This window comes from Mizuhopecten yessoensis, unplaced genomic scaffold (assembly GCF_002113885.1).
Source record: "Mizuhopecten yessoensis strain PY_sf001 unplaced genomic scaffold, ASM211388v2 scaffold9963, whole genome shotgun sequence".
NCBI lineage: Eukaryota > Metazoa > Mollusca > Bivalvia > Pectinida > Pectinidae > Mizuhopecten > Mizuhopecten yessoensis.
The window spans coordinates 277,011-287,266 of NW_018408310.1; the positions used below are offsets into that span (position 1 = coordinate 277,011).

General features: G+C 34.9%; 1 protein-coding gene across 1 annotated transcript; it reads right to left on the minus strand.

Moving 5' to 3' along the window:
- Positions 1-6,124: 6,124 nt before the first annotated feature.
- On the minus strand, positions 6,125-10,256 carry LOC110459071 (glutathione gamma-glutamylcysteinyltransferase 2-like). Its single transcript, XM_021511124.1, has 3 exons — positions 10,174-10,256; positions 8,372-9,035; positions 6,125-8,079 (listed from the first exon to the last, which is right to left on the minus strand). The coding sequence occupies exons 2-3, from the start codon at positions 9,009-9,011 to the stop codon at positions 7,262-7,264; spliced, it is 1,458 nt and encodes a 485-aa protein (XP_021366799.1). The 5' UTR covers positions 9,012-9,035; positions 10,174-10,256; the 3' UTR covers positions 6,125-7,261.

The following is a 10,256-nucleotide window of genomic DNA, read 5'->3' on the forward strand; positions in this document are numbered from 1 at the left end:
GTCATTATTCACTCGGCTGTTTCTATCCAGCATATTTCACATACAACAATAATACAGGTTAAAGTCATTTATACATTAATTTATTGTTATTCATATTAAGACAATAGAGTCATATTTATAAAGAGGTGATAAGCCATGCCGTATTTCAACCATTATCTCTATCAGACTCGACAGATTTACTGTTCAACTTTAAATATAAATAATTTGAAACACTGGATACATTTATTTATGACTTATTTATAAATCTAGCAATATAACTATGCTAAGCAGTACTCTTAACGAGACAAGCATCGCATCACCGTTGTAATCTATGGGTATGATTTGGAACTACACGTAAGTCGAAAAAACTTTCAAGTTGGTTAAAGATTACAAAGTATAAATAGTTTCATTTAACTTGTAACAAACTATTTGTCTGGTTTTGATATTTACTTGATAACTCGTTATACTTAAAACAATGAAAATCGGAGCTACAGTCTTAATCGCCCTAGGTATCTTGCTAGAAAAATCTTTCAAGATGATTACAGATTACAAAGTATAAAGAGTCTCATTTAACTTGTAACAAACTATTTGGCTGGTTTTGATATTTACTTGATAACTAACTTGTTATACTTAAAACAGTGAAAATCGGAGCTACATTCTTAAAACACCCTAGGTATCTTGCTAGATTGTTTTTGAAAAGACCTGTATTCACTAACGTAAAAACGATTTCATCTTATGGTGAATTTCCCTTATGGAGATCCTTATCAGTTTATCAACAGAAGTATACACCAGAAAAGAATATAAATCATTCAACAGTTAGACAGAACAGACAAACAAGCTACTGTCTGTACTCAGATAACAATATTTGTATTGCGTTCTAAATACTTGATCAGGTATTACGATAGCTAACTTATTTTGTTTACCTTTGTTGGCAGCATGAAGCGCTTACGTCTTCGGCTTTCAACAATAACATCACCTCCTCCAGGAGAAAATAAATTTGGCCCGGCGCGGACCAAAAAAATGATATCTATTTAGAATATTCGCTGTAGTGAAGTTCAGTCCGACTCCGTCACTATCCTGGAAATAACAATATATGTTCTTTATGGATGAATACAACATATATTCATCATTAAAACATTGTTTCTTTTGATATGTTATCACTACTAGTTTTTACCTTTTAACTTTAGCCCAAAACGATGTTTGCTGTGTTAAGCATCAAGCGAACAAGCAAATTTAAGTGCCCAGGTATAATTTTGGCAAGTATCTCTTCTCCTTTATCGTTCGTCAGCTAGTATTTGTAGCTATATCGTATAAAGGGAACCCCCTAACAATTGTAAAAAAATTGTGTTAAAGAGAACATTTATTTAAGATATCGCTGGTATATCACTTGATTACGAAATATTACGTTACAGCCATTGGGAGAGCGATACATATACATATTATTCCTGTGTAATCTTAGGCAAAACATATCCTTACATAGTATTTAGCATGCGTCGGAAAAACCATCAAGGGCCGGTTCAACCGAATCATGTTTCTCTCAAATGTAATTCTCCAAAAATTATTTCACGAGCGAATCGAAAGTGCTTGTTATACCCGACTAGGTTCTTTCTTCAAAAGGTCATCATTTCTTCTGTACTTATTACTTGCAATTCCAAGTATAAGATGTATAACTCTTATTAACCTAAAAGAGAATTCGACTACAGTTGTGTCCAATAGAATTGATGAGGTCAATTAAACCAAAGATACCTTGGAAAACCTTAATTACATTGATATTAAAGTTTTACTTTCTACACAAACAATGTACGTATTAAACGTGTATGCAACGTTTCAAGACCGACTGGTCCCTTTGAAGAAACCAGTCGGTCTTGAAACGTTGCAACACGTTTAATACGTGCATTGTTTGTGTAGAAAGTAAAACTTTGATATCACATATTTCCAAACTGGTGAATCTTAATGAAGATATTTTAATTACATTGCCAAAGTGCAAACAAATATATCTAAAAAATCGATAAACAGTTTCTGTCTCTTGCGGCATTAATCATTTAACTACAGCATTATTTACAAACACAAATCCTTTTGTTACTTTACAAAACTCCTCAGAGGTTTCATTTGCGCTTAAGTAAACAAATCGTATTCAAACATAATGGATGACACAAAAACAAGGCCCAACACGAAATTGGTGCATAATCTGTATATGATAAGAAAGACGTCACAGACAACATAGATGAAGCTGAAAAACATCTTATGAGTAAATGAACTTTTTATTTCACAACCAGACCCTGGACTTTTTTTAAAGATAAATAAACGAATACTCGTTATTTTGCCTACTTTTGTTAATGACTGACAAAAAATCGAAAACGATATTTAATTTATTCTCCCGAACTAACTTCTATGGTGGAATTTCCCTTTATCCTACACCCATAGGCACGAGTGAGTCTTATAATTTATTTATTTATTTATTATTAACTTGAATAAAAACGTTTAACACTTACCGTTAGACAAGCTCTTCATGTATTTTACCTCATGAACAAAATACGCAGTAAATATATACTGGAAAACAAAATACGCAGTAAATATATACTGGAAAACAAAATACGAATGGATATTGATGATTGTACATTTCAGTGTTAGGCCCCTTGAGTACACGCATGGTCTGAGGTAATATCAAACTATCTGATAGATTACAAAATATCAATAAAACCAAACGTTTGCACTAATGAATAAAATATGAAGCTTGATGTCTAAATGACCATTCAAAACAAGATCGAACGACACTTCAATATCAACGGAATAGCATCATGATACTTGGAAATGGCGTATGAACGAGTATTTAATATTACTTAAGTGAATGATATCCAATAGCTGAAAGCAATTGTTTTTTCACAAAGCTTGTCATGTGGGATTCGAAACGGGGGAACGATTGCAAATACATTTTTAATACAGACAAATTTGACTTGTTTCAAAAGAGTGGCTCCATCGATTTTGCGGTATTTTTAAGCATTAGTGACATGTTTTTGCTGTTGAAACGCATTAAAATAAGATAAACAGCATACCAACAGTTTGTTTTTATAAAGAAATCTCAATGTGTTTTTATAAACTTCTAACTTTCTAACGGACTGTAAGGTAACCAGCGACACATAGTTTTTATCATTTTAACGTCATTGTACTAAAAGGCACTTTTCATATGTATGGTGCATAACTTTTATTTTGCATTACAAGTAGTTAGTGCCTGTTCTAACTTAAAATTGACATACTAGTAGTTTAAGAAATTGGGGTATTTTTATTTGCTGACTTAACTTGTTGCATGTTGCTCATCTAATCAATTAGATTTTTTAAAAAACGAAGCGAACATTATTCTTGAGAAACATAACAGCGCGAAAATCTAAATATATTTTATAACATTTTAAATATGGAAATATATTGATCAACATGTAATACATGTCTTAATTAACAAATGACTAAAATATATCAGGAATTATCAAAACTCACTTGAAATGAAGAAACATTTTATTATTTCAATTGTTTTTTGTTACATGTCGATAAATAAAAATAAATATATAAATGAAGTCACTAACAGGCTATATAGGAAGTTCATCTTCAGTAATTCACATCGCCATCGTAAACAATCGGCAATGATGCATCGATGTATTGATTTTTACTTCGTCATATTATAAAACAGTCAAATAGATTGTCGCCAAGATTTCAATATACGGCTAACACGAGAGTGTTCCCACGAGTATCGAATAGCATAGATTGTTGATAGTTGCGATGGCGATAAATCGAAATGTTAACAGGCACAATAGATAGATATACCTGATTTAGAGTCGATAAAGTGTGTAGTTTTCCTGATATCATTGTATATTTGACCACGGACTTAAATAATCTAATCTCATTCCGTGATCTGACATATTTTCCAGAAACGCGATACAAGTCTCTCGGTCTTCGATCCATACAATATTCATGACTATATTGCACTCCTTAATCGTCAAATAGATTACGCAATTTAGTGAGAAACAAATTGACCTGAATGTTAACCATACAATCAACGTTCGTTTATGACCAATCGCCAAATTGAATATCGCCAACCATTTGCTTTCAGTATTTAATGCCAAATCGCCAAATATTAGTTGACGACCTACAAATGTTCAAGCTATACGATATATCATTTGAGAATATGTACAAGATTTGGCTGATATAGACAACAAACAATACTTCCAAATTCTCATAAGTTATTACTTGACTAGAATCATGATTACATGTGATATGTTTACTGGTAAGCAAGCGACCGCGGTGTTAGTCTGCCATCAACGGTACTTAATTTGACTACTAGTATTTTACTGGGTGAACGGGTCACTAAAGACCTGTTTTGGTAGCTACCACATGTATATTGTATTGGGACACTTACCAGTTATCGTTTTGTTTTGGTGTTGGGCTTTCTGGTGACATGAATTCTGCTTTAGACTTTGCAAGCACACACTGTTTTTCACGGTAGTGGGTGGTGAGCAAGATCAAACCAACGCTCCTTTGAAGTGGCATACTCAACTAAGCCGAAAGGTAGATAGCTTTCTCCAATGCAAACCAAAACTAGATAGCGGCGTCTGAGGTAAGCTGTAAAGTAGCTAACGTTGCCTAAGTTAGGCCATGTGTATGGTAGATAACGCCGTCTTAGTTAAGACATAATGTAGATTAAAAGAATAAAACCTAGAAAACATAACCGGAGAATTCCAACCCTTGCTCGAGCCTCGATTCAAAATTAGGTTAGAATGGTTAAAATTCAAAAAGCTCAACCCGGGGGTAAGCATTTCACTGGAGTACCCTCATTTCTATCCCAGCCTATTGATAACAAGATGTATGACTGAACCTCCTATTAACAGCATAAGTCATTTAAAGACGTGCTACCATTTGTAATATATTTGTGCATATGTGAATGTGTCCTGCAGGTGGTATTTTAGTGTAATTGCCTCCTCACGATAGCGTGGATTTGATGCCGTCTTCATAGTGCTACCTCACTGAAATACGTTTTTAAATATTTTGATATTTCCCGGCTTGGAAATAATACCAATTTTTCCTTACTCGAATGAGCGACCGTTTAACTCTGAGGCTAACAGTGAGGTATTGCCAAAGGAGGCTCTATGAAACAAAAAGGTACTTTGGAAGTAGACAAAATATATGAAGATACCAAAGTAGAGGGCACAAAAGGGATTCCTCAATTCTGCATGTGGTTTCTACATTAGCTGCCTCTTGTATCATGCAGTGGGTAACAGCAAGCATATTCATTTCTAAATCTCCGACTGCGATTGGTAAAAGAAAGCGTACTCCTGAGTAAGCCGCTAAAACACATCGTAAGGTAGATAACTTACTCTAATACAAGCATTACATCTCAATGACGCTGTTTAGAATATACCCAAAGGCCGATAACCCGATGAAATGAAAGCCAAGTAATAAATGACGGCGAAAAAAATAACCAAAATAGTGTACAAAATTCAATGACGTAAAAAATGAATTCTATCAACAGAAAAATAGAAAACGAATTTCCGATGTAAGTATATACAGTCTACACTACCATTCACGCAATGGCCATTGTTCTTGTAAACTGCAGTTATCATCGCATAACCTTATCTAACATCATAACCTGACCAAAAAAGAAATACATTCCTGGAATAAAAACAAAATTGACAAAAATGTTAGAACTTGAATGTTTATGGGTTCGGTTTCTTTGTTCCCTTGACAACCATATCAGATTGATGCAATGCGTCCAGTCATCAAGGCAAATATACATGCGCCAATGTTACATACACCACAGCCTGAATATAGATATTTAATCGATCAATACCTCGCCGCCCATGGAAAGTGTCTGTGGGGTATAAGTAGGGCATACCAACAAATATGGCGAACAAGTGATCAAATGACGCAGCAAAAAATGTGTTTAATAGAAACATCTCATTTATTTAGTAAAAACATATATTGTCAGGATCGCTTAAGGATTCATGTACCTTAGGCATTGAACAATCATTTATCTAATTTATCACGCTGGTGTAAACTATATGGGTTGTACACGCATTCAAATTATAAGATATATCTGGTTGTGTTAAAAATATGTAAAAGTGCAAGATTATGCTAACAAAAATTTGTAAAAAAGCAGTCACGAATAATATTTTTACTGAGATTAATTACAGTACCACCGTACCAAATCTTATAGTGCACGTCTACAACTTCAAATATGAAAAGGCTTATGTAAGGCTCTGAAGAAACTAGATTTATGAATGTGCATTATCATAATCACTAGATATATAGGTATCGCTCATTGTAGCATTAATTGCTACATTCATTATAATCTTAATTAACCCAAGCAGAAAAGTGCAGATCATCTCCCCCCTACACAGTAAGTTAGGTCATTGATAGGTAACGAACCATGTAATGATGATCACTTCAGACATTTCTTCAAATAACTTTGTCAAAATACGCTGAAAGGAAACAAATAAGTTTTTTTAAGCATATGGCTTGTTTAAAGAAATTACTTTGAAAGAAGATTGTTTTCTATAGTGAATCCATAATTAATGTATAATGCTGCAAAACTGTCTTTTACTCTAAACCAACCTATGAATATAAAAGTTAAAAAACATATATTATAAAAGTAGCTACACATACATTTGTTAGTTATTAAATATATCCAACAAAAACTCATGGATAGACCCCATACAAAACATCTAAATACTAGGACAGCAAGGAAACCCCGAAAACAAACTATGAACAGGTGACCGTCGTAAGAGTCGGCAATAGATCAAATCACACGGAGTTAACAAACATAAGCATCGCTACTAATTTGATAAAACAAGCATTTCATGATTATTGTTTTAGGGACAAGAATATATTCCCTATGAATAAGTGTTCCGATATTGAATAAGAATCCAAACATGTAATGATACATATCTTAGCAATTAAAGTTAAGCGAGTTTGTGTAACCGGAAATGACAGATAACATGAATCTACAAATAAAACAGACAACACGTAAATGCTCCACACTCTAAAAGTGTACGTATGTTATGACTGCGGTAGATTATCAAATAAATGCTGCCTAAACTACGAAATCTAAATAACATTGGCAAAGAAATGGCGAATAACACTATTTAAACTTTTTTCAATCTTGTTTTAAACTCCAAAACTGTTTATATTTTGTATCTAATAAGTTTTTCACATTCTTGCGTAATTGTGTAAAGTTTCCTTAGATAAATGTTGCTTTTCGAGTACCAATTGTGTTCACATTTGTCCAAAAAGGCGTCGACTATTTATTCTTGCTGAAGGAAGTAGTGGTCTCACACAGGTTGCTGCACGATGTAGCGGCCTTGCATTGGGTGTTGCAGGAAACACCATGGTTTATCGAACGCATTTTCAACAGCACCGACAGCTGCCTTTTGAGCTGTGACACTTCTTCCTTGAGCTCTTTTGAGGTTGTGCTTTCCATCCATTTTATGATGTATGCATCCAACGTGTCTGCAATTGTCACCGCTTCCGTGTCCTTGAACGATTCGTATGGCCAACAGAGCACGAAGACTGTGATAAAATGTGCCGGAATCATTCTGGTATCTGAATTTTTTGCACATTTTGCAGAAGACACTCCGCAGCATCCTTCATCTGACGCCATGACCTTATTTTCTCCTGCATTACCAATAGATAAGCAGGAATCGGACACAATGTCGGCATTCTGTAAAACATCGTGTACAATGTTGTAAAGATCCAAACATTCGATCTGCTGAAGCAAAGCCTCTTTCAGCGAATTGTGCTCCTTTGAGAAATTCGCCAAGTCCATAAATGTGGAAAGAATGCATTCATGTTGTGCAATGCAACCGGCACTTTTCAGCAACAAAGGTAAAACTTGGTCGAAGATGTCCATGTCGTCGGATGGTATTTTTTCATCTGTACCTTCCAATGTCATTGCTGCAACTTCCTTCGCCAAGCCTTCTCGCCATTTGTACAAGAATGACGAAATACCACTGGTGCAGGCACAAGGTAAGAAGACATTGAAGGATTTCGACAATTTGAATAATCGCAATGATCCATCCTTGTTAATTTTTGACAAAATGCAGTAGCCTCTAGGCTTTCCTGAAAGTTAAACGATGAAATCTCGTGAAACACTGTTCATATGAATCATCGTGATAACAACACTTGCACAGTTCGCTTAAATCAAAGTTTTGTTATTGTCATTTTAAATGGAAAAATACCAAGGTTTTGTTGGGGTTTTTTTTCAGCTTTATAATTTTCTTATCTTCATGTCAAATATCGATTTCCCTTTAGGTTTGAAATGGTGATATTTGAAGACACCGATATGAAATTCATTCAGTTTAAAAAATAATTTATATCTTTTACCTCAGTTTGAGTTGAAACAATATCTTACCTGTACTTTTGTCGAGTGGTTTCATGGCTTCCCAAATGGTAGTCAGCGGAACCCAGTGAGGGGGATACTTGAACCGAGCTGTGTCCATCACCAACACCATGTCTCTGTCGGGATGATAACCTCCAACAGGGGAAAAGTGACCGTCCCCGGTCTGGCCAAGAATCTTTCTGCTATAGGATAAGGCGATGAATCGATCATCGTTTCTGCTTAGCCTGGTGACGTGATTTCGAAACGTTTCTAGCGAGGCAGAATCATCCATTCTTGTAGACTCTCCTTCTAATGAGTTACAAGCAGCCAGACATACAAATTGATCAAAGGTTATGCCATTTTCTTTCATCACATCTAATGATACACAGCATTCTAACATATCCTCGTGGTACCATCGCCAGGGACCCTTCCAGACTTTCCCAGGGTCGACCTCCAGAGCGTTCAGGATCATGACGAGAGTAGTGAGGCCGCAGAAGGCTGGCTCAGCTTGGGTGCTGAATTGTGACGCCATTTTGAAATAGCATCCCATGTGACCAGACACTAGAGCCTCCCTGAAGATTGTCTTCCCTTCTGTGGACGAAAAGGCGATACATCCGTCTGGTAGGACTCTTCGATAAAACTCCGGTTTTGGTTTTGTTCCGTGTGACGCCATTCTAAATGAATTTCCGAGTGTTTTCTATCAGATGTGAAAATAAAAAGAATTGGATAAATGAAACAGAAATATGAAGAAAATATAACTATCAAACACAAACACATAAATTCATATCGGTATTCGATATGAAAAATGACAGAATAGGTTTGAAAGCTAACATAGCATAATAAGAATTTGATCCCTCGTCACACCAACAAACTCGCAATCGGAACGGCAGTTGCTTTCAGATACAGCAGCTAGCTTGTTATGCTACTGGATTAAAAAAGAGTCATCATACTCGTGAAAATTACTTAGCAAGTATATATAACAGAACTCACAATTTATTTTCAAAAAAATTAAAAGATAGCAAAACCCCGATCCGTGACTTTTGAAATTTCATAACTTAATAAATGAGGGTTAGCTTAACATGTGCTAACCACACAGCATCTGTATGTAGACACATATCTCACGTGGTTTTCATTAAAAATGTTGATAAACGAAAGAAATACACTTACAATTTTTTTTACATTGATCAGTGATCCTTTTGAAAGAAGAGACATAAACCGCCAGCTGTTATATATACCGGTAACAATACCAGTGTATTGGCAAACTGTTCTGTTCGAAAAACATTCAGCAATTAGATACTTTAAATGGTCTCCTAGTTGTATATTTCGGTGCTATTAAAACGAGTTGCTATTTATGGAATGTCCATAACTTTATTAATACTGGAACAAATAGTCGAATAGGCCTACTAAAAGTAGTTTTGACATTTAGCTTGAGCTTACAGTAATTCTACACCGTTTTATATCGAACAACTTAAACCTTTCATACTATATTGTAGGTCAACACCTTAAGTACATTTGTCACTATACACGTGTATATACTGTAAAAGCCGAGACAAAATCTTATCAAAGTTTTAAGTACAATGGTCCTGCATTCACAAAGAGAACCCAGTGGTAAAGTTTAATCATGACTATCCTTATTGTATGACAAGGGCGACAACCTGTATTGAAAGAAATTCCGTAAATTTCCGTCTCCGTTTAAAATATTATTAAGGACTAATGGTTTAAAATAACAAGTCACGACCACCTATACTTAACGACTTTTTCAAAGTGTTTGATAAAGATACACTTATAATTGTCGTTTTCTTTTAGATCAGAGGCACGCTGCGTTGTCTACTTACCTATTTAAATGACGTTGATTCAATGCACAAATTGGAACAATGCAGTCGTGTATCTAAACCAGGAAGAGTCTTGCAAAAGATCG

What these genes read in the sequence shown, in the direction of transcription:
- LOC110459071 (XM_021511124.1), bottom strand. Translation starts at nt 9,011, where the DNA reads ATGGCGTCACACGGAACAAAACCAAAACCGGAGTTTTATCGAAGAGTC. An exon ending in ACCACTCGACAAAAGTACAG is followed by an intron (nt 8,080 to 8,371) that starts GTAAGATATTGT and finishes TTTAACTTTCAG; the next exon opens with GAAAGCCTAGAGGCTACTGC.